Below are 25,150 nucleotides of genomic sequence, written 5' to 3'. Positions count from 1 at the left end.
TGTACTATTAAAATAGAATTTTCAGCTTGGAAATTGAACAGAAATTGAACTGGAAAAAAAACCCCACAGCAATACTGGAAGTCTCCTGTCCTCTAATCAATTACTGTATATGAAAAGAGAAATCCAATAGGATGTTTACAAGAGTAGTATGAAATAGCTGTCATAAGTAGGAAATAAATTTTACTAGTTCTATTCCCTGAGAAAAATTAGGACCACAAGTTTTAAAAAGCTTGCAGGATATGGCTGTCATCTTGAGCAATATAACAAAATCATTCTCTAAAATATGTAGAGAATTAAGATCACACATCAAGATTTAGCAGTTTCAGCAGCTAGACTGCATAAGAGTCAAGACTATCTACTAGATTCCTTAAAAAAAATAAAAATATTTCAAAGTATAGGTACATATAGGTCTAATGGAATGAAATACATGGAAAACAGTTAAGTTTTCCAATTAATTTATAAAATTTCTCAATATATTAAATGATCTGCATTTGCCCAATCAGACTTATGAATCAGCTGTCCTATTTTGTTTTGTTGCAAACAAGCAGGGGGGAAAAAAAAGCACCCCTCCAACAGAACTAGCCCATTTAATATTTTGGGACTTTTTCTAAAATCAGATTTTTCTCCTATTCACAATTCTCAAAACATAAGATTGTGTTTCCTTCTTTCTCTGACTACATTATCTCTTTAGTGAAGTTTTACCTCTGCCTTGTATACTCATCAAATATTCAACAAACTTACACAGTAATGGTTCACATTTATTGAAATACAAAATATAGACAAAACTGTACAAAATGTAGGTATTATTTAAATACATTATTTCATTCAGGAAATACCTATTCCAGTGCACAGTGAAATTCCAAGTTTATTGTAGTGAAGTAGAAAAAGAGGCAACCACCTTCTTCAAGAACAGAAATATCTTTATTGATAAGTAATAAAAATTTAGTATTTTTCTAAGAGTACAAACCACCAAAAAAGATAGGAAGAAAGACAATAGAGAATCTTTATATGACAAAAGACATGGAGTGCCCAAGACATGGAGTGCCCAAGACATGGAGTACTAATTCCAAGACATGGTCTAAAAATTGCAGAATCAAACCTTGAGGCTGTCATTAAAGAGAAAATTAATCCAACGCATCTTGTTTGGAATCCTGTTCTTGATAGCATAAAAACTTTCAAAGCTCCTCATTGTTCTGATAAACACTTCAGTGTGAAAGTGAGGTGGTGTAAGCTTGGTTTGATGCTACTAAATCATCTGTTAACTTCTAACTTCACCAGCTAAAAAACATGCTGCTGTAATGTAAAAAGGCTATTCCTTCTCTCTCCATGGTCGTGCTTTGCTGCCTGTTTGACTTTATAAACTTAAAAAAGGCTGTCATGAAATTGTAATCAATTAAGTGTTAAATGCATTTAATGGATCCATTTTACTTATACACACATATAAATTAAACATTATCCTTGAGCAAAAGAATTATTTTTTTGAAAGCGACTTTGATTTCTTTCTGCCTTAATGTACAAGTTTTCCTTAAGTACTTCTGTGTCATTCTTTTAAGTGATAAATGTAATACCTTGCAACTGGACATCGAATCATAAAATAGTTAGGATTAGAAAGGACCTAAAGATCATCTAGTCCCAACCCCCCTGCCATGGGCAGGGACACCTCCCACTAAACCATGTCACATAAGGCTCTGTTCTACCTGGCCTTGAACACTGACAGGCATGGAACATTCCCTGTCAGAACATCTCTACCGAGCTGAAAGATTTCATCATTGTTCAGCTTTATCTATACTGTCTCATTCAGAGTAAGATATAAGTGCTTTTGGTCAAAGTTTCAACTGAAGCATACAAAAAGCATAAATACAATGTCTCGATGAAGGCTCAAAAAAGTAATTCAACAGCAACCCAAATATATCAGCTTAGTAAATTTCTTTATTTAGGATATCGCTTTTACTGCGTACTGACTCAATATTTGCTTTTTAAGTCAGCCAAAGAACATATAAGCCTTCCAGGCACAAGAAAGTGTCTATCCATCAGTTCTGGCACTGTGCTAAAGTGAAACTCTGCAAAGTGAATTCATTCAAAAATTTAGATTGGACACTAAATGTAGTAATTGCAGATCACTACTTTGCAGAAGCTGATACATAGTCTTCTACTTACTTAAACTGGGAATAACATTAAGTGAATTGCAGAGGCAATAACCTGATTATCAGTAGATGAGGATCTTGGATCAGGTAATGAGAATTTCTTTATTTTACCCTAGACATGATCAACAAACCTTCTGTAGTATGAAGTAAGTCTCAATACATACTTTAAAATTGCAGGTCATTGCTATACAAACCAACAGAAAGAGGACTTTGAGGGAAATTTCTAATGCTGTATCATGACCTGAAAATAGATAGGATCCTGCAGTTAAATAAAGCCTGACAAACTATAATGGGACTGGCAAGTTTTTTTGCAGCAGCTGAGCTTCCACAGGGTTCCAGCTTTCAAGCAGGCACACTATCAGACTGCCCATCAAAAGAGTGAAATTAAGGAGAATTCAGTATTTTCTTCATGGTAATACTGGACTTTCCCAGAAGATCAATATGACTTCTTTCTATAAAGCTCAACAGCAACTGGTTGTGGACAGTCCAAAAAAAGAATCTCAGATAGAACATCCACTGTAGGTATTGCAGTCTCTTTCTTTTCCTCAATTCTTTAAAGGATTTTAAAAAAAGTTTCATGATAAATACTGCAGTGAAATAGCAAAAAAAAAAAGCTCTTAGAAGGAAAAAAAATGGGAGCAAATAAATCCTAGAAACACTACAGCCCATTATGTAGAGATATGCTAAAACTGTACATAATGCTGAAGACAACATAGAAGTTTTCAGTACAGTTTTTTGTGCTCTGTTTGAAAAGAAGTCAGATGGTGGGCTTGTATAATGTGCGAATTATGAACTATATTCCAGTCCATTAATAAGAAGTGTAAACTCTTTGTGCACATATTGAAGGATGGTGAGCAAAATAGCTTAAGTAATTGTTATAAAATTAAATGGCCTATAATCCCATGGAAAACTAAAAAAAAAGGAAGAAAGAAATCTGATGAAGCATTCAGACCTGGATGCCAGATATGAGTTTAACAGAAACCAGGTCTTGAAAATGTTTTACTTAACCTTAGGATTTTGATGCTAATAGACTTAGTAACTGTGCATTAGCTATGTGCAAGACATTTAACTTTATATGGAATGACATTCTGATTTCAACTATAGAGTTATATGATAGAAGATCAAGAAAGGGCTATTTGACATCTCATGGGAAAATAAAAAATGAGGTGAAGATGTTCTAGTGGAATTTTGCAGGAAATTGAACTAAGGTTACTGGTACTGACTCATCAGTGACCTAGAAGCAAATATAAAACCACTGTGGGTAGGAAGAAATGTACTGAAGTGGAAACCAGTAGATTTAAATGGGAATAAAGCATAGACTTTATTAACAAGAGTGAAAGAATAGTGATAGAGAAGAACACCAAGGATAACACTGGATTCATAAATCTCTGATGTTTTCGAATCAAGAAGATTTGAAAGATATGTTTTAGTTATATATAAATTACTAGTATATACCTAAGAATCATGATAAATTGGCTGAAAAAAAACGAAACATTTGAAAATGTCTCTTGTTCACATACCTTTCACTGAAATAATATATATAATCATATATATATGCACATATAAAATATTTAAATTTACATTAATTTTATGTATGCAGAAAGGGGGCCTACAGGAATACTGGTGAGGGACTCTTCATTAGGGACTGTAGTGATAGGACAAGGGGTAATGGGTTGAAACTTGAACAGCAGAGGTTTAGACTAGATATAAGGAAGAAGTTCTTTACTGTGAGGGTGGTGAGGCACTGGAGTGGGTTGCCCAGGGAGGTTGTGAATGCTCCATCCCTGGCAGTGTTCAAGGCCGGACTGGATGAAGCTGTGGGTGATATGGTTTAGTTTGAGGTGTCCTTGCTCATGGCAGGGGGGTTGGAACTAGATGATCTTAAGGTCCTAAGCCTAACTATTCTATGATTCTATTTGCACTGTGAACTACTGGATGTAGTTATCCTAATCTATAATTACCATGGCTTTAAAAATTAAACTGTTAACTGCATTCCTGAAACAGTCAGCCTAGAAATTTCATAGCAAATAGAAATTCTAATAGCAAATCTAAAAGCTCTTTGGTTCTTAAGAGAAATATAGAAGAAAATTTAACAATATTTAAAAAAATTAGTTCACCCTAATTCTGGGAGATTTCAAGCTGAGTTTTGTTTAGCATTTGTTTTCCATTTCAATGCAATATGTGATTTCAGGTATTATACACAGAATTTAAAAGATAATGAAATAAAACTCATTGTCACAAAGGAAAAAAAATGATTTTAGCTTTTTAAAAAAGCAGCTCATGCTAATATTCCCTAGATTTGTATATTCAAAAGATTCAAGAACTACACAACATAGAAAAGGATTTACAGAAATACCTTCAAAAGTGATTTAGGAGAAGAGCTGTGTAAAATGAAGTATTCATTGAACAATTAATTATCAAACAGAACAAACTAGTTTGGCTAGCTGGTATTCAGTTCAGAAATCAGAACGCTGTTTGTCTGGCTTACATTCTTGTTTAGCCGGTAAAATAATCCCTCTTTCAATCTTCATTTCAAAATACAATATAAATTACTTTGAAAACATTTAACATAGAGTTTTGGTTAATTATGACGCCAGTTTTGGACATCAAATAGACAATAGACACTGTTTAGAAAATATTTCATTTTATGAACAGCTGTTCTGCAGTGTTTATAGTCTCTACAGATTTGATTTTTTTTCAGCAGTAATTTACCTCTTGTGAAATCTGCGTTACTTGTTCCTTCTGATGTTCCAGATCTTTTACAAGCAATGAGTTTTGCTTTTCTAGCTGCAGTAACCTCCTTGCCAAGTGCACGCTGTGCCAATAAAAAGCAAACTCAAGTTGATTTTTTTCCAAAATATGCAAAAGAAATTTTCACATTTATACTTGATTGCCTTAATATTTTCACCAGTGCTTAAATACTAATATATATAAACTACATAGTGAAACATGCAGAATGGTCAAAGTTAGAAAAACAATGAAAATATTACAAATTTTAACAACACTGAAACAACATTCCCACAATTATGCCATTGTAATATTTTTACAAAGTAATTGCCTATATAATTTTTGCTATATAACAATTGCAGAAATTATGCCAAAATGTTTCAACTAATTATAAGTATTTATTTTTAGCAACATCAGGGAATCACTGTAATTGGTTTCTCCTTAAATAATTAAAAAAAATGCACATTAATATACATTTTGTATATTTTATAGTGGAACACTGCAAAATGCAGCATTTTATCATTTTTAAAACAGATGCAAAATTGTTTTATCTGACATTTATTATGGTAATAATTGTTATTGTCACTTTATGAAAATAATCTCTCGTGGAGATCCACAAATTAATTTAAAAGCCAAGAGAAAGGACTGTTGAATTACTTAAACACCCTAGTTAAAAAATTAGACCCTCAGCCTTTCGCATGTTTCATACCCAAATTCCCAAATGTTTATCATCAGTTCCGCAGCATAGTTCCATAGGCAGCAATGGGAAGGCTCATCATGCAATTGCAGAGCCTATTTCCAGATACCTAACCTGGTCTTTCAGGCTGTTACTGATCACTGAGTCAATACGGTCTGTAGAGACTGACTATATTCCAGTGAAATGGACTCCTGGATGGTGAAGTAGAATGTGCTCCAAATTCCACTAAATATATTGATTAGAACTAAAACAGTTATAGTGGGAGGTTAAGTGCCCAATCTCCATGTTAAAACTATGGTTAGATGTCTAAATTTATATATTCTGTCATGAATCCTGCATCTTTGTAAGATTCAGCAGCTTGGTGGCTTATTATCAAAATTGTTTCTAGAGAATTTATCCCTGTAACCATCTGTGTTTAGGTACTTTAGTCACCAATATATTTTACAACCTAACATGGGAAATTCAGAGCTCTAAAGTGAGGAAGATATACAGAGCTAATAACACTCTTTAGTGTGTCTTAACCACTGAACTAATAGCTCTCTACAACAATCTATCATTCCAGTCAAATGTATGCCATTTTTCAGGAACACTGTATATTGAAGAAAGGAAGAAGACATTCCAATGCAGATCTTAGACTTTCAATGAATACCATCCATAAACTGAAAATGTAAGACTGCTGGTCTCCAAATAATGGCTATGAAAGTGTTAACCAGTTCTTGACCATGATACTGGATCTATAAGAGTGTAAGTGGTCTAAAGCAGACCGACAGAGAGATTCTGTTTATTCTTAAGGTGAGGTTTAGTGTGTAAAGCTAGATGAGTGTACAAACTGTCTCTGAAAATTTGACCAGTCATAACCTCCGCCTTCTCCTCTGTAAAAGGGAATACACTTTCAGACTGAGCAGAAGTCTTAATATTCACCCCTGTTCTACTTTCACCTTGTATGACAGCAGTCCTTGAATTCTCAATAGCATTCACTATGAGGCTGGTTTCTCAGTTCCTCCTACAAGGAGCATTAGACCATGTAAAAAATAACTGAGAAAAAGAAATTAATTCTCCAAACAAATTATTTGGATTTTTATTTAGGAGATACCAGATGTGCATTAAGAGTCCAATCTAGTGAAAAGGAGAAATTAAACACTTTCTAACTAGTTAGGGATCTTATACATTAGCTATTAGAGTGTGAGGGGAAACTCTGATACCTTCCCATAGCAACGTTGGGAATGTAGCCTATTGTAGTTTTTTCAGCTACAACTGTTCAGTGACCTTGATCTGAATTTGCAGATATTTAAGGAAAAACACAAATACATCTTTCAAGTATGCTTGTCAACATGTCTTTTGACTAGTTTACATTACAATCAAAGGGACAAAGGGACTGATCTGCAAAGACATCCTACCCTGGAAAACTATGATTCTGACTATACTAGAAAATTATGCAGTGCTCAATAATGTGATAATTTATTGTTAGCAAACCACTAGAGCGTCCCTGGTAGTATTCTGGCATTTACTCATTAACACTCTTGCAAACAGCTCCTGAGCACAGCTGAAGAGTTAAGTGTGGGCAAGAAAATCATTGCCAACGTCTAGTTCACATGCAGCTAACCTACACTGAGAATTTAGTTTTATGGAAGTGGGCCATTTGGTCTTGATGCTTCAGAATGGTCCCAAGCATACTACTATGGGTGTATGGTACCTACATCCAAAGTAATTAAATCGTTGTTTCTTGAAAGTATGCAGAAGTATACCTCTATGCAAAAGTACAGACCCCACAATGTACTATGCTTGAATAGGTGGTTTTATATAGAGTTCCAGAGACTGAAGTGCATTCTGTGAACTTACAAGAACTCTTCATTTAGGATCCCAGATGTCTGGAATTAAAGAGGAGGTAGTGGACTTCAAAAGAAGATTTCATTTGTATGCAAATGTTCTATATTGAATCTAATAAGGTGGGAAAAGTTCCCGAACTACTGACAGAGGAGGAAGGAACTGAAGTTCTAGGAAATAATGATATAGAACTCTCAACAGTCTCCTAAAAGAGACATGCAACAGGGTCATGGAGGGTTTTTTTGCTGTCCTGTCCCCCCTTTTTGTTTTCTTCAATTTTAATATAAAAAGAAATCTTACAAAGAAATAATTTGAAGCGGGCTATGAAAAAAAATAAGCCATGTCAAAGTTAAAAATTACATACAATCTTTATGATTTTTGTCAGCAATATGTAACTCAGTGCACAACAGGTCTAATCTGATTGACAATTATATTGATGGCGCTTACTTGAAAAACAAATATAAAGGACAGAAGAAAGATATGAGGCCTATAAATCTTTGTTGCAAACATGAGCAGACCATCATTTACCCTTAATTCTCATCAGTAACGTTTTATAGAGTCATAGAATGGCTAGAGTTGGAAGGGACTTTAAAGATCATTGGGTTCCAACCCCCCGGCCATGGCTGGGGACACCTTCCACTAGATGACATTGCTCAAACCCCCATCCAACCTGGCCTTGAACAGTGCCAGGAATGGGACATCCACAATTTCTCTGGTCAACCTGTGCCAGTGACTCACCATCCTCACAGTAAAGAATTTCTTCCCAATATCCAATCGAAATCTACCCTCTTACAGTTTAAAATCCTTCCTCCTTGCAGTATCACTACTTGCTCTTATAAAAATTCCTTCTCCAGCAAACCTATACGCCCCCTTTGGGTACTGGAAGGCTGCTACAAGGTCACCTTGGAGCCTTTTCCTGTTAAACATTCTTTGTCATGGAGAAGGTGGTAGTTAAGAAGACAAAACCAACTAAACAAACTAATGCTTGTTGTTAAAAACAGCTACACATGAGCTACATGATCATGAGCTACACTTCCAGCTCCTGAATGCTAGAGATGTGCACTGTGAAACTATGATACATGTTCACCCTATCTTTATACTCTTCTTATGTGCGTCTGCCAATGATGGCAGAGTTTCTAATTTTGGTAGAAGACAGAGTGGCCAAAGCCTACCATTACCACAAATTATGCAGTTGACTTTCGTGCATCTTAGGTTATGTTTTCTTTTTATACTATCTATACATACTTTTAACAACAATAGAAGATTTGTTATGGTCACACTTTAAAAATACTATACATAAATCCACATTTCCAGTGTTCCCAGTGATCCATTCAAATGTCACTATTATTTCTTAAAGAATTTTATTTAAAAATTAATATGACCAAGAGGTCTGTTACTCAGCCTACACATCATTTTCATCTATTGATCAAATGGTACAGGTAAACTGAATAAATATAACTAGAATCAGATCCTGTATTTGTCAAGATGAAATAGTAATGCTCTGAATCTTTGGCCTTCCTAATATACTGACAGATGTGGTCTTGTTACAACTACATACAATCAGTTTTAGGATATTAAAACCTTATTTGATATATTTTTTATAAATATAAACAATGTAACAAGACTGTTTGTACAGCTGTTTAGTTTTATAAAATTAAAATTCACCCTTCTGAAAAGGCAATGAAAAAAATCTTTAGATGACCTAGAAAAGTATGTATATGCTCATTTATATGCATATGCCACATTAACAGGTCCTAGTCTTCATTCTATTTCTGTAAACTTAAGTCACTAAAAGCCCTCTTTATGTTAATTAAACAGGCTGCATTCTAAGACAAAACATAATGCATCTATTTTCATTTCCTTTATCTTGAAGAAGTAAATTCAGGAGGCACTTTTTACCTTTGCTTTAGTCGTCTTTTGGCTGTTGTAGGAACATTAGCGCCATACCCATATGAGAAGAGAACCCTTTCAGCTTCAACTTCATCTTCCACTGTAAAAAAATTTGCAGAAAGGTACAATTGAAGAACATAATTACAGTGCAAGAACTTAAAAAATTATAAGCAATTCTATTTATAATGACATAGACAAACATTTTTCTAGAAGCCAGATTTTCAGTTGGTGTAACCTGGACTTGAGTGGAACAATTTTGTTCACAGTTAGCATCAATACAGTGCTATGAATTAATTTCTTACAACAGTGGCAGGCTTTTCATTTTTATTTTTTTTCCGATTAATAGAAGACTTATGCAATATGAAAAAAAAAGACAAAAGTTCAGTGTCCTTGAATATTCATTCTATTGGTATAGTCACAAAATACATACTAATAGTATATGTTTCATTCAGCAGTACAGGGTTAGGTTGCTCAGGTCTTTTTCTCCAAAAATACCCATTTTCTGTGCATACATGTGGAAGTAGAAGATAAAATTAGCGAGTAATTAAGCCATCTGGATATAAACAAGTCCATGGGACCAGAAGGGACACATGGACATCTGAGGTTGCTGAGGGAGCTGATATCATTGTGATGCTGCTCACTATAATTTATGAAAGACTGTAGTGATCAGAAATTTCTGATAAGCTGAAGGAAAGAAATGCCATATCCATCTTCAGAGAAAGGCAATGAGAATCTTACGTTTATGCAAAGTAAAAACATTCAAAATGATCTCTCTCTCCATAGATGACTTGATTTCTGAAAACATATTTCTAAGGATTCAAAACACATTGGACTGCTTTGAAAACAAATCCCAGTAGCAGCAAGATTCAAACATGTATAGATTTTAGTATTTCAGCTCCTGTAATTCAGGTTTCCTCTCTCCTGAAAGATAAAGCAGGCAAGAGGGAAAAAAAACACAACAGAAAAATGAAGTGTGCGTGTGAGGTAGGCAGGGGCAGAGAGAGGGAGACAGAGAGGAGGGAAAAGGGGAATAAGAAGGGGGCAGCGGCAGAGGTGTGAGGAAGGGAGCACAAGGGAGCACTGGCCCAGGCACCACACAACAGCTTTGATGAATCAAGTAGTTGGGAACAGGAGAAACAAATTGAGGAATTGATATGATAGTCCTAATTGACTCATCCTTCCTGATGCTCAAGTGACTCAAAATCAGAAATCCCTTCTCTCAACAACTTGCACAGCGCTATAGCTTCCTCACTTGGCTAATACCCTTTTAATGCTATTTTAAACAAGGATCCTTAAAAAAACATTTAGAAAGAAAAAAGTCTCTAATAGAGCACTCGTGGTAAGTCACATATTTAGTTACACAAAAAACAATTCTGGTAAGTATGGCAGAAAAAAGTTCACTGATGTGGCAGTACAAAGGCACCAGAGCTTCAGATTTTCAAGGTTTAGTTATAATGGGGAATTCTCCAGTGCCTTAAACACCTCTGGTTCAGAAAAACATAAAAAATAATTTAACCTGCCTTTGTCATAATCCTTATTTTTGGTACAAGTTCAGCATTGTGTGCCTCAAAAATGTCAGTAAGATTCTGCCCTATAAATTCATATCTGTCAGTAGTGTCCATGTAAACATCAGATCATGAAGAAAAACACAAAGAAGTTTGTAAATGTTGAACATATCGAGCCAAAGTAATGTTCTGTATCCGCATGTGCTTCTCTCATGTCTTTCCAAGCTCTTTGCCTGACTTTGCAGTGTAAAATACACATTTTACAAGTTAGGGGACACTTATTAGCAACAGCTTTTTACACTACTTAGCAGAAAAAAATAGTATTATATAGTTCAACTTAATTTTCACACCAACAAAATCAGAAAATGAGGTAATATTTTAACAGAATAGTACATTTGGAAACATTTAAGTCATATTCTGTAGCGTAGAATATAAATTGTAATTAAAATACATACTTAAATGTTAAGAACAATTTAGTTCTGTAAATAACTGATATCCCACGATACATAAGAAAATGTAAATCAGTATAAATAAAACCTCTGTAATCTGAACTCTACCTCCTCCTTGGAAAAATTCAAGGTAAGGTCCAAAAAATTCTGTATTAATACATAAATACTCTTTAGGCAAGTTTACGTACGCACACTTCAAAAAACATGTTACCAACTAGAACATAAGCATATGTATAGCAAACATGCTTATGGTCAAACTGAGACCTTTGGGTAGTCATGCTATTCTAACAAGTCCAAACTGCAGTGTAGAAAATGAATAAAACATGTGCAGTCTAATTACTAATGATACCCAGACTTCACTGCTTCCCAGTAATACATACTTTGCTCTACACTACTGTTTATACACAGAGCTTATGCAATTATCTTCTACCTGGAAAACATTATTTATAATTTGTTAATTTTTTTGAGGAGCAAAGAAACAAAAGGGACAAGAAGATATATGAAATAGTCTCAACTCTTAAAATGCCCTATCCTGCTTACACACAGGTTAAAAGACTTCAAGATTAGAGTCTTAGTTTCAAATCACAGAATCATAGAATAGTTAGGGTTGGAAAGGACCTCAAGATCATCTAGTTCCAACCCCCCTGCTATGGGCAGGGACACCTCACACTAAACCATGCCACCCAAGGCTTCATCCAGCCTGGCCTTGAACACTGTCAGGGATGGAGCATTCACCACCTCCCTGGGCAACCCATTCCAGTACCTCACCACCCTAACAGTAAAGAATCCTTAGATCCAATCTAAACCTCTCCTGTTTTAAGTTTCAACCCATTATCCCTTGTCCTATCACTACAGTCCCTTATGAATAGTCACTCACCAGCATTCCTGTAGGCCCCCTTCAGATACTTTGTGCTTTGTGGATTTATTTAGGCTGAGAGTCAAATGAATAGAGACTTCACAGAAATTTTGCCAAGCAGAGAAAAAAAAATTTAAAGAGTAATCAGGCCTGAATTTAAACCAGGGTTTAATCTATTTGACAAAAGCAACTACTCAATGTCTAATTGCTATTAATTCAACACCAGGAAAAGCTTTTATTTCTCCTCAATTCATTAAAAAATTCATATTAACCACTGCACTGTATTATGAAGCCTGTAACTGTCTGTCAACAATGAGGGTTTCCCGATATTTAAAATATACATAAATAATAGGGGAATCCTAAAATCATATCTAATTATAATGGATTATTTGAATAAGGAAATGAGAGATGAGGAAAAAAGAAAGACTACAATGATTTTCTATATGTATAAGTCTTCATTCAAGTTTATTTCATACATATTTACAAATCCATTTAGAAACCCATCATTAATATTTTTCTATCAAAATAGTCACTGCATCTTAATTTTCAGGCATATGGAGGGAGAATGACAGGGACTGTAATACTTTCCAAATGTCATGAGAAACAAGACATCTTGTCATAAAGCCAGAAACACCTACAGATACAACATAATTTGTGACAGAACTTACTTTCTGCTGTCTGCAATATTATCTCATCAAGCTCTTTTTCAAGTTTTTCGTAAGTATCGAGCCTTGCTTGCAACTCAGAATTCTGTGTCTGAAGCTCAGTAATGCGTGTTTCAGTAGAAGACTGAAGACTATAATATTCTTTAGTAAGCACCTGTGAGAATGAATAATGGAGAGATCAGGGAGTCAGCATTACAGCTATTTACGAAAGAGGCAAAATATAATACATGTAAAATGCTTAGCAGTACGGTACTAAATCTTTGCACAGGAAAGATTTAAATATTTAAAAAGCAGTTATTTTTTTAACTATATTATCTTGCACAGATTACACTCTCAGGTCATACCACTTATGCCTATCTCCTAAGGCCTTAGTAATTCTAATAATCTCTCTCTTGAAGAACCTACAACAATTTTAAAGGATAATTAGGAAAAGCACTGTAACAGCAGTCAAAGAGTGTAAATACATTTATTCTTAGTGCTTTAACTACATTCACGTATCAGTTATCTATTTAAAAAATGAAGTCCTTTACAGAATATTAAATACATTAACATAAAAATTTGATATTTAAGATATACATGATTCTAATTATTTACTTGAAATTCTTTATTTACTTATAATTCAATAATATTATTCAGTATGAAAGGTAATATGCTTTGTTACTATTAAGATTTAGGACTAATGCTATTAAGATTCACGAGTATTGTGTTCAGTTCTGGTGTCCTAAACATACAAAGGACATGGAACTGTTAGAAGAAGTCCAAAGGAGGGCCACGAGGATGATCAGGGCACTGGAGCACCTCCCATATGAAGACAGGCTGAGAAAGTTGGGGCTGTTCAGCCTGCAGAAGAGAAGGCTGTGTGGAGACCTCATAGCAGCCTTCCAGTATCTGAAGGGGGCCTACAGGGATGCTGGGGATGGACTATTCATTAGGAACTGTAGTGACAGGACAAGGGGTAATGGGTTGAAACTTAAACAGCAGAGGTTTAGATTGGATCTAAGGATTCTTTACTGTTAGGGTGGTGAGGTACTGGAATGGGTTGCCCAGGGAGGTTATGAATGCTCCATCCCTGGCAGTGTTCAAGGCCAGGTTGGATGGAGCCTTGGGTGATATGGTTTAGTGTGAGGTGTCCCTGCCCATGGCAGGGGGGTTGGAACTAGATGATCTTGAGGTCCTTTCCAATCCTAACTATTCTATGATTCTATGACTAATGTAACTAGCAATCCACTGAGCTTAAATGAAAAAAGCACATATTCAAAACCAGAAGTTATGAAGGTCTTTATAAGAACTAAAGCCTGATATAGTGCTTGAAAACAGCAAATAGCACTGACAACAAAAATATGAGAAATCCAACCAGAATAAGAAAATTCTTGGTAAGTAAACTATATGCTTTGTAGAAAAATTCCCATCAGAGCAGATAAAGTTCTGGTAATAACCAAGCAGTACTGTAGCTAGGTTTAATACGAACTTCCCAAATGTAAATCCCAAACATTCAAGATGACAGTTGAATATAGATCTTGAGATCAGAAATATATGCATAGTGTATACAGCAGTAATACCAGAATCTCTGTCAAAAACACCAAAGAATGCATAATGTTTAGAGAATCAAGACACTCAAATATGAAAAGATCAGCATAGTGTCACAGAAGAATAAATGTATAGGTTAAAATTTGGCAACATATAAATTATCTGATAGTTTCCTAGCTTTACCATGCATAAGAAGAGAAACTATCCTGAAATCAAAATAAAAACAAGAGCTGCTTCACAAAACCACTGTAGCTGAGCCATAAGATACTAGTAACTACACTATTAAGATCAATATCCTATTACAAGAGTAAGAAAAATCTTCTTAGTATATTGATACTATATTTATATATAGTAAAGGAAGAAAGGAAAATTAAAAATTAAGAGTTCAGACAAAAGGAATAAAAGTAAAAGCTTCAGACATCAAATACTTAAATTCTGCAAGAACATTTCTTAATGAAAGAGCACAGGTTTCAAAGCGTCTCTTTAGAGAAAAGAAGTGCCAGAAGTGTTAGTAGAACTGAATGCCAAATATACAAGATGTTACAAGATCAAATGAATATCTGCAAAGAAAATGGAAATATAACTCAGATTAAACTATCTTATCAAAGTTTAGACATGTCTGTGCAATTAAAATTCTGTTTAGCAACCTCAAAGTCTAGCAAAACTGGCACTCCCAGTGCTCATGACAACTATCCTCATTAGCCAGGATCAGAATGTCCCAATACAGACAAAACAAGAAATTATATTTTATCTAGAACTCTCTAATTCAGTTTTCACTTTAATTCCTTTTCATAAACACCCTAGGCAGGTTCAGCACTAGAAATGCAGGGACTTGAAGAACAGCATCCTCCCACAAAAAACAAAGGCTGCCATAGCTGGCACTTTGAAAACGAAGTTTTTATTCTGTCCTGTCCAGTTTGTACCCTGATATGCGTTTAAGACATGCATAGTGCCAACCTCATTTAACTCTCAGAAACTGGACTCAGTGATATAATTTTGGGACTAACTTTGCACAGGTGAAGTATCTGGTTTTAAAGTAAGTTTGCTCTGCTAAATGCTGGACAGCCTTCCAATACTAAAATAGGTGAAAAGGATATGACACATTTTTGAAGGTACATGTTTGAAAGATAAATTCTAAGCTTATAGAGATAGAAGAGTTCAAGTCATTCGAATGTACAGCCCGTGGAGGATCCCATGTCAAAGCAGCAGGACCTCCCCTGGAGGAACACAATCTCTGGAGAGCCCAAGCAGGAGCAGATTTTCTCCTGAATGAAGCTGAAGCCCTCAGAGGATTCACACACTGGAGCAGGATACAAGTGTGAAGAGGAAGAAGTGGCAGAGAGGAGCTGTTACGGATAGACCCAACCCTCAGTCCCCATCCCTTCCTGTGCTGTTTGGAGGGGAAGGCTGATGAGTCAAAAATGAAGGAGGGAAATTAAACTGAGAGGGGCAGGGAAAGGTGTTTTAGTTTTTTCTCTTTGTTTCTCACCATCCAAATCTATTTCAATTGGTAATAAATAAAGTTAATTTTCCCCAGGCCAAGTCTGTTTTGCTCATGATGGGAATAGCTAAGTGCTCTCTGTACCTTTATATCAACTGACAAGCTTTTTCAGCTTATTTACACCCCATCCTCTTGAGGAGGGGGAATGAGAGCATGGCTGGGTGGCTGGCTGGCAGCTGACCAAGGTCATCCCACCACAATAAGATTAGCAATGTTAGGTCTTTTCAATGCTTACACACCATGCTCTCCTTGACTTTTTTTAGCTAGTAAAGATCTGTTCTGGAATAGTATATCAAATAAAAAAGCATTTTTATTATACAGTAATGCTATTGCAAATTCTAGCTTTTAATAATGATACTGAATTCACTGTATTCTTTCCCTACAATAATCACAAAGACTGACATAAGCAGCTTTATGGTACAAGCATATATGTATCTCATGTGAACGAGGTGCTGCCTTCAACATCTATGAGAAATTGTTTTGCTTTCTTCCTCTCCCCTAAGTCTTGTTTTCTATTGAACTGGCCAAACTTAAGCTTCGTTATTAGATTCTGCTTCAGCAGAATTTGGTGGGGATACTACTTCAGCCATGTGTGTTCTTTGTCACTTTTTCCCCAAGCTTTTCCATTTTACACTCTTATTGAAAACAACTATGTAATGACTCTTAAAGTGTCTCTTTATATAACATACCTCCAGTTTTCTCTGGTATTTTTCACATTCCATTTGGCATTGTGAAAGATTCTTAGCTGTTTCTTGTTGCATGAGTTGTACATGTTCAGTTTCAAAGGACTTTAACTTACTTTGGTGAAGAAGTTCAGCTACTTTGCTTTCTGTGCCAAGCTGCATTTGTCAAAACCAAAACAAAAAAAAAAAGGAAAAAAGAAAAAAAGGAAAAAAAGGAAAAAAAAAGGAAAAAAAAAAGGAAAAAAGGAAAAAAAAGGGGGGGAAGGGGAAAAAAAAAAGGAAAAAACAGTTTTGATGATTCAAAAACCCAAGTTTAGAATACATGATAGTTCTGTCAATTACAGGTATAAATTTCAGAAGTTAATACAGTATTTCTAAGACTTTTAATAGGTGTTAGTATGCTTACCTATTAACTATTGAAACATCATTAGGAAAATTCAATACTTTTATAACAACATAACACAGTGTGCTGAAAACTCCATCCATGACTTTTCTGAATATGTGGTTCATGCACAATGAAATGGCAACAACTTTACATTATGCCTTTTTTTTAAAACATGTTAGATCAGTGTAAATCTCCTTCTTGGTGCATAAACGGATGCACTTGAAGTCTTTTAATGGGAGAGATACTAAGGAGATGCTGTCTCCTGTCTTCACCATCATGTGTTACACATGATAGGGAGAAGTGATATTAGCGCATCCCTTGGGATATCCCTTTGGGATATCACAGATACCAACTACACTGCTTTTTCTCATATCCAAAAATATGAAGAAATGTCAGACCTCATTGGTGTATTAATTTCCACAGAACCACAGTTCCTTCTCAAAAAGCAGAGATTAAGTATATTTTTTAGAATATCACTATCAGATAATTATAGGTGACAGATAAATAATATTCCACTTAGAAGTGGCCTTCATTCGTTGTACTCATTACAATTAATAGGCAATCTCAAAGAAGAGTGGTAAAAAAGTTTGTTGATAGAATACTGAATCACTGGAAAGCAGAAAATGAGGGTGATCTGAAGAAAAGAAGAAAGCCTTATGAACCTTACCATTAAATAATTCAAAGGAAATATACGCAAAGTAAATCACAGGTTATAAAAACGATCCTAACCATATACATAAAAGGATGAACTCCTAGCTGACTGCTTTAATTCATAAGTGAGATCCTGGGGTTATGCTAGATAAATCCATGAAAACTTTGACTCTCTTTTAAATAATGGTCAAAGCCAGCATTTTTGGAATTAATGTGAAAGCAATAGAAAAAATACAGAAATCACCACATCACAGTTCCATGCTGTTGCCTGCACACCAAATGCTGACGATCTTTCTAGTACCTCATCTCACATGGAATTTAATAGAACTCATAAAGCATCAGGGAAGGGTAACAAGGATCACCTTTGATAATCAGCAACAGCATGCACTTATACATTAGACTGAGAGGATGAAATTGCTCAAGCAAGCTAGGGCTCTAGAGCTTGGAAAAGAGATGGCATAAGGACAAGGAAGAAGAGAGGACTCTAACATCATGAGGGGCATGAATAATGAGAATAGGAATCAGTTGTATCTTCCAGTAGATGAATGAGAAGGCATCTAATAAAGCTAGCAGATGCAGAATGAAAACAAATAGAAGTAATTCTCCAAATAAGATGCTGTGGCTGCTAAAAATTAACACTTCAAGAGGATACTTAACAGACTTGAAGCAGAGAAATCCTTTGAGAACTACTAAATGCAAGACGGTACTTCTCACACAGAAGTGACTTAACTACAGATTGTTAGAATTGCAGATAAACCTTTAACCCAGCACTGCTGTTAGATTAGCTGACATTTGTCAAATAGCAGTTTTAACAACCACAATTCCATCCTATTTAGCACCTGATCTTTAGGTGGGATTGAGAGTATTTAACAAAAGCAAAGGGATTACTTCAAATATTTCCCTGAGGATTTCAGATGTAGGAATGTTTCTAAGGCAGAAAGAGGAAGCAATTTTCACTAGAATTAACTGGAACAAACAGGTGTCATTATGATGCCTTTTATACTCTGTAGACATGCGTGTATGAGTAAACAGTCCAACGCATGAATGAGATTGTTCCCACACGGGCTGTGTGAGCAGACACTGGAAATTCTGCCTACAGAGCTCAGGAAAAGGTCACTCTTTTTACAAGAGTTTTCTTTTTCAATATTTGTTTTCAAACAGTTACTGCACTCAAACTGCTAAATGCCAATTATCTATCAGGTTATTGAGTACTGCTGCCAATTTTGCTTGAGGATGCTTTTCAAGTGCTGATACTTAAAGTATTTCATCATTACTCCCTGACTGTATGTTTCTATTTTTATTTTACCACACAAAAATAGTTTCAGCACTCTCACATTCTCCACACTCTGCACATGATTGGCTGCAGACAGGACACTAAATCTGTTCTGCTGTACACATTGTTTACAATCCTGGGAAGACTGTTCTGTTCCAAAATGAGTAAGTCCTCACAAAGATACGTGTCAGCCAGCCAACTGATGTGCAATGCCACACACAAACGAAATTTATCTAAAAGTAGTATTTATTGTCAAGAACATATTCATATCTTCTGCCTTTACACACAATAAACAGCAATGCCTTTCTGTACACAGCTTCAGAACCTAAATTAGTCTGAGTTTCAATAGCCTGTTCTGTACAGAATTTACAGAATGGACACATGCATAAACATAGGCCAAGCATGCTTCTCTGGACCTATTTTCTAAACTTTCTGGAAGAGTCCATAGTTCTCTGATGATCTTGTAAGTCTACTCAATCAGCTGGGTGTTTCCAGAGTGAGCTTATCAATTCAATCATGACAATAACTTCAGAAAAACTGTGGGTACTTTATTTTGGAAATCTGAAGAAGCTTACATGTGCATGACCTATTTTATACGGGTAAGGTTATGAAGGGTCAGTTTTCTTTTGACTTTAGTATACAACTGAGCTTATTAGTAACTCCCCCACTGTATCACCATTCATAGTTTCTGTGTCATATTTGCTTTTACTTGGCCAGATAGTATCTCTGGTTTCTTGGCTACTATTTCAGCACAAATGTGTGTGCATGTGTGTACAGAGTCATGTAGTACAATGTCAAAATACATTCCTTAGTCTGCCTAGATGGTCTCCAAGGGAAAACAAAAGAAAACAAAAGCACTCCATGCTTTAATATTACTATTATGGAAGAAAAAAAAATGGAATGCAGGTGTGCAGGATTTTTCTCCACCAAGGAATTTTAGCAAGCCTGATACAATGAAAGAGTAGAGGTTTTTGTCCCATAGAAGAATGAGGGCTCTGAATGAGAAAGAAATTACAGATTGAGTTAATGAAAAAAAATATGGAAAAAGGCTACATGTAAGAATAATCTGGAATGAGGTCTCAATTTCATTATGCCTCTGTGGCATTAGGATGACCAGTCAAAAATACCTGAATTTTGCTAGAACAGAGCAGCCCAACAGTTACCAAAAAGGTTCTTTCTGAAGTAGAATATTCAGAGAGGGACTTAAACTCTGGCTTGCAAGGATGGTATTAAGAATTTTTTTCAATCAGAGGAATTTGTTTTTGCAAATGGTGTAAATGGTATAACAACTTTTCAAAATGTGCATACAGTGAGAGTAAACCAAAAGATTTTATGGTAAAATCATATATTAATCTGTATACTGAAGTATGACAGCCAAGTGTTTTTTTGAACGGAGTAACTACAAACCACATCCAGCACAGCATAACCCAATACTGATATTCAGATTTTTATCATATATGTGTGTAAAGTGTGATTTACACAACATACTCAACTTTTTATACACATTCTGTAAGTACTGAGGTAGTAACCCTAATCCATTTTTACCTAACAGAAATACTTTTTTTTTTACCATTGTCTATCCCATTGACAAAACCCGAGCAGTACTCCTCAAAAGTGTAACTGAACAATAAAGTAAATTAGAAAACAATAAATTTGTAAAACTAAGCATTCAAGAAGCAGCAAAATCCTACCATTAAGCTTATTAATAGGAAAGAATGCCAAGCAGTAAATACCAAGAACATCTTGTGAAAGGAAATCCTACCAAAATTAAAAAAACACCACCTCTTTTTCATTTTGCAAACTTGATTATATTAACCTAAAGCTCTTTCATATATACTTTAAACATTATTTTCAAGTTTAAATATGGAAAAAAACCCTTAAGTTGTGAAATCATCCTGACTCTACAGATGGGTCAGTTCTGGATCTCAGATATTTAGAGTAATTACAATATACTCTCCTATTTGTACAAATGTCTTTGCTTTGGTTCAGTGCCAGACTTGCAGAGAAACCCAAATGCTACAGATATTTCCTCCCTAACCTGTCCTATTGCAAACCTCCTACTTCCAGCCCCAACATGTACTCTAACGTTCCTGCCCTCCTCCCCCTCTGTTCCCAATGCCAGACCAAATTTCTGTTTTAATTCCTTCTACTTGGGGCATCTGTCTCTCCCCTCACCTGTATTCCTGGCCTATTGAGCTTCCATTCCTATCTTATAGCCCTACTCTCCATCTCCTGGTTTTCTTTCTCTCTATTCCTGTATCACCCTCAGAGCTGGGCATCCTTCATCAAATCCTACCTGTACTTCTTTCAATATGATCAAATCCTGGTTCAGCTTCCTCACCTTTTGCGACTGAGTCTGGCTATTAAGGCTCCCCACTTCCAAACAGCCCCAAATTAAGCATGAAAATACAGAACAGAATTTTCTTTACTCTTCATTGCATCACTTGGAGTAACAGGAGGAGTGACAGCAGTCTAGATAGACATAGATTAAAATCAGGCATGTTACACATGTAGCAAACTGTGAGACTCCAGTCTTACATAGCACTCAAAGGAGAATGTTTTCACTGGTTCTCTTTTTGATCCTCAGTACTAAAAGCAGGTTGGCCTGTTTCTGAGCAATTAAAACGTTCCCATGAATTGAGTTCACACACTACCCACTAAGTAACTGAAAACACAGGAACTCTGATCCTTAGCTTCAAATCCTTTCATTGCTCATCTTCCGAAACACTGAACATAAGTCTGATGAGTCACGGATCTGGCTGGTTTCATAAACTGAAAATCTGGTTTCATATTTACTATAAAATGGGCAAAAAAATATATTGTTCTTCAATTAAAACCATGTATTTTATGGAGATTGTTACACTAACTTTACAACCATTTTTTGTCTTTTTTACCATTTATTGCTTCATCAATGTCTATCAAATGTGTTAAATTATTTCTAATCTGGACTAAAATAAAAGACTGCTTAGTAACAACGAATTTAAATACCTCCAACAGAAAAAAAGAAAACCTCTGAGGATAATGATTAAACATAAGATGAAGTGTGCCATCAATAAATTGTTTAAATAATAAATTGTTTGCTGAAATAGTTTAAAATTTGTCTTCCACAGAGGACATGCTGGGATTTTTTCAGCACAGTATTCCTGTTTTAGATTGTTATTAAAAAAAAAAAATCCAGAAACATATACTTTACATTCTAAAGGGTAAACATGATTTAAATGCAAGCTCTTGCCAGATGTTGCATTTGCTTCTTATCAAGTAATTAAACATACAGTTCTTTTGCATGTGGTTTAGTAAGATCTGTTTGAGAGAGAAAGCTTAGAAGCTTTGTTTAAAGCTGCTTGCTTCAAATCAGATTTTTGTGTTTTGCAGCATTTTAAGCATTTGTTATGTATTGGCCTCTGATCCTCATTCTGTCAAAACAGCTTCCTTGGAAGCAACACTTCCACAAACTGTTTTGCAGTCTGTAGGAAGCGCTAGTGCCAAACATCCCAATTCAGCAAGCTAAACAGCAGTTTCACACTACCTGTACTTTCAGGACACTTAAACCCAAAATTACCTATGCAGTAGGTGGAGCTCTTCAGTATGTAGAACCCGTGTATTCTTTCTGCCCTAACCAGACTAATGCCTAGTGTACACCGGATGGGACACTCTTCCCTGCAGTCTCCGATGAGAACATGCAGACTTCCCATGTACTTTTGTGCCTTATGCCAGAGAAAGAAACAAGTTCGTGGTTGCTCAGATGTCACTAACTTGTAATATGACAGGTAAAGAGCAAAGTTAAAGGTGGGGTTGTAGAATATACATATGAAAGGCACATCTTGATGAATTACTATAAAGGTAGCTGCTTATCTTTGTGCTTTTATTCCACTAGGACAGCTACAGTGACCTAATTACCATGACGGGTGTTCAATCTCCTTTAAGAATCGTAAGAATGAACATTACAACAGATGAGTCTGCTTTAGATATATCTGCTAAATCATGCTGACGGCAGTGACTGAAATACATCTTTGTTTCCTTGTCTCTGGACTATGTAATTAGGCTTCCTTTTATTTGACTATGACTCTGTGAAATTTAAGATTCTCTCCTGCACTGAGACACAGCTTCAACAGTAATGGTAGAGACAGCTTCAGCCTAACCTAGCCTAGCCTAGCCTGGCCTAGCCTGTGTTTGGGAGTTGTATTTCAGTCATGAGAATTTAATCCTGGAGCTCTGAATCCAGCCTTCCACTTCCAGAAAGTGCTCGTTTACTTTTGGGCTACTGTAAAGAGGATGAGCAACTCCTGTCATGCTTTTTTCTTTTAAACGAAACAGGATGTGGTTGCTACTCTGTGTTAATTCAATGCTGCTGATGAATGCTTGGTTTGCTCATAGTCTCTTGCCTAGACTGTTATTAGGTGGTTAATCAGCATCTTGACTGAGTTAACTCTTTCATTATTTGATTCAATGAAATATAGTCAAGTAATATAACAGAACTTTATCAGTATAGAGCTATTAATAACCGCATCCTTAAGAAAAAAAAAAAAGGATCGGAAGAAACTAATAAGCATATAATAAGGAATGGAAGATAATTCCTGATTTTCGTCCTCAAAAACTGGGTTTTTTTTTTAGATACATAAATAGAAGACCAAAGTAACCCCAGTAACTTTTAGTATTCTAATGGTAGCTGCTTTTCTCTTTGCCTAAACTTCTTAGTTAAAATACACAATGTTTTATTCTCATTTATGCTTCTGGGGATGATGAATTCTAAGTCTATGAAAAACTGTATAAAAAAGAAACATAGAAATTATCGGCATACATGGCTGGTCAGAGAATACCTATCAGGTCTTTTTTTTTTTCAGGAGATGTAGGCACAGAGATAGCTGGTTTGTGAATCCAAAAAAAGGAAATTATTACCATACAAAATTCTTTGAATAAAATTTCAGAACAACCCCAAAGAAAGATTTCTCTTTTTCAAATAGAAAGGCTATTAAGTAAGTTCTCTGAAACCTAGTGAAGATATACCAAAGGATATAATTTCATAGAATTCTCCTAAGTACAGGACAACAATCTAAGAAAGAAACATAGCCAAACTAAAGGATTCAAACAAAAGCAGCTCTATATCAAGCCAAAAGCAGTCAGAAGACACTGCACAGTTCTATTGTTTCTGGCACAGCCTCAATACACTGTACAAAGCAACCTCTGGCATTGGTGTGCACTAGCACATAATATGTCAAATCTTGAAAGTATGAGAAACATGATGAACTGAGGTGGAACACATATGTGGACAAGCAGCAGAATAAAGATGATTAGATTTCTCATTGCCTAAATGATATCTTTGCTCAAATAGATTAATACCTATATTTTTTTAAGAAGTTCACTTTGAGATGACAGGTTGAAAAGGATCCCTGCTGTGCAATATGATTTTGTCTACTGCACAATCCAAGAGAAAACCCCACAAAGTATATTTATTAAAACCTCATTATGTCTTTAGTCACACTTTCTGTGCACACTATGGCATCTCAAACCATTAACTTTATTGAAACAGTATTCTTATTTCATGGTTTACTTCAGTCCTTGCAAAAATTGCCATGTTAACAAAGCTGAATTTTATACTAAATCAACAAAAAGTCACGGAATAGTAGACAGACTTATCTCTAATAATGCATATTGGTTGGTACAGAATATAATTAATGTGAATTGTAACTATGAAAGGTTTCTTTATGAGAAATATATAACACTTAATGACCTGAATGAAAAAAATGCCAGCAATTTCCTTGGTACAAAACTCTTTAAAAGAAAAATAATTAAAAAAAAATGCTGAAACAAATGCAAGATTGGTAATACTACATAACTATAACTACCAAATTTATGTGAAAGTCTCGAGGTAAACAGTTTATATTCCAAATATGTTGTAGATCCTCTAAAGGGAAAAGACTTTTTTCTTCTTCTTTAATTAATCAATTCACACTAGTGCGGTAACCATTAAAACAGAATACTGCATCCAAATACACATGTGCATACATAGATACACACACATACACATAAAACTCAAACTGAAATCATAAAATCATCCCTGCTAAAGCTAGGAGATGCTTTGACTACCTTTTTTTTTCTTATAAATATCTGAAGTCACAAACTTTAAACTTCTGCAGATACTGAAAAGAAGCTACTGAAAACTTCTGATATATACATATTGGTCAAATTAAAACCATAAACGAACACAGGGAGATGATTTAAGGAAATACACTCTCTGGATATTCATGTTGATAAAATTTGTTACCCATTCTATGGCAACAGCAATACTGAATGTCTCTCTCTTTTTAAAAAAATCTAAAAAGTACTAAAAACACAGGCAGCTATAAACAGAAGAAAAATGTTTGGAATGCCAGGT

The 25,150-nt window shown here is 35.2% G+C and overlaps 1 protein-coding gene across 1 annotated transcript in view; it reads right to left on the bottom strand.

Moving 5' to 3' along the window:
• PIBF1 (progesterone immunomodulatory binding factor 1) overlaps positions 1-25,150 on the bottom strand; it is a 117,711-nt gene that overhangs the window by 30,865 nt on the left and 61,696 nt on the right. Inside the window, 4 exon segments of the mRNA XM_034060054.1 lie at positions 4,857-4,959; positions 9,292-9,382; positions 12,761-12,911; positions 16,475-16,637. Coding sequence (XP_033915945.1) covers positions 4,857-4,959; positions 9,292-9,382; positions 12,761-12,911; positions 16,475-16,637 — 508 coding nt within the window.

The sequence above is a fragment of the Melopsittacus undulatus genome, chromosome 2, assembly GCF_012275295.1.
Source record: "Melopsittacus undulatus isolate bMelUnd1 chromosome 2, bMelUnd1.mat.Z, whole genome shotgun sequence".
Lineage (NCBI taxonomy): Eukaryota > Metazoa > Chordata > Aves > Psittaciformes > Psittaculidae > Melopsittacus > Melopsittacus undulatus.
This window is presented reverse-complemented; position numbering and strand designations above follow the sequence as displayed.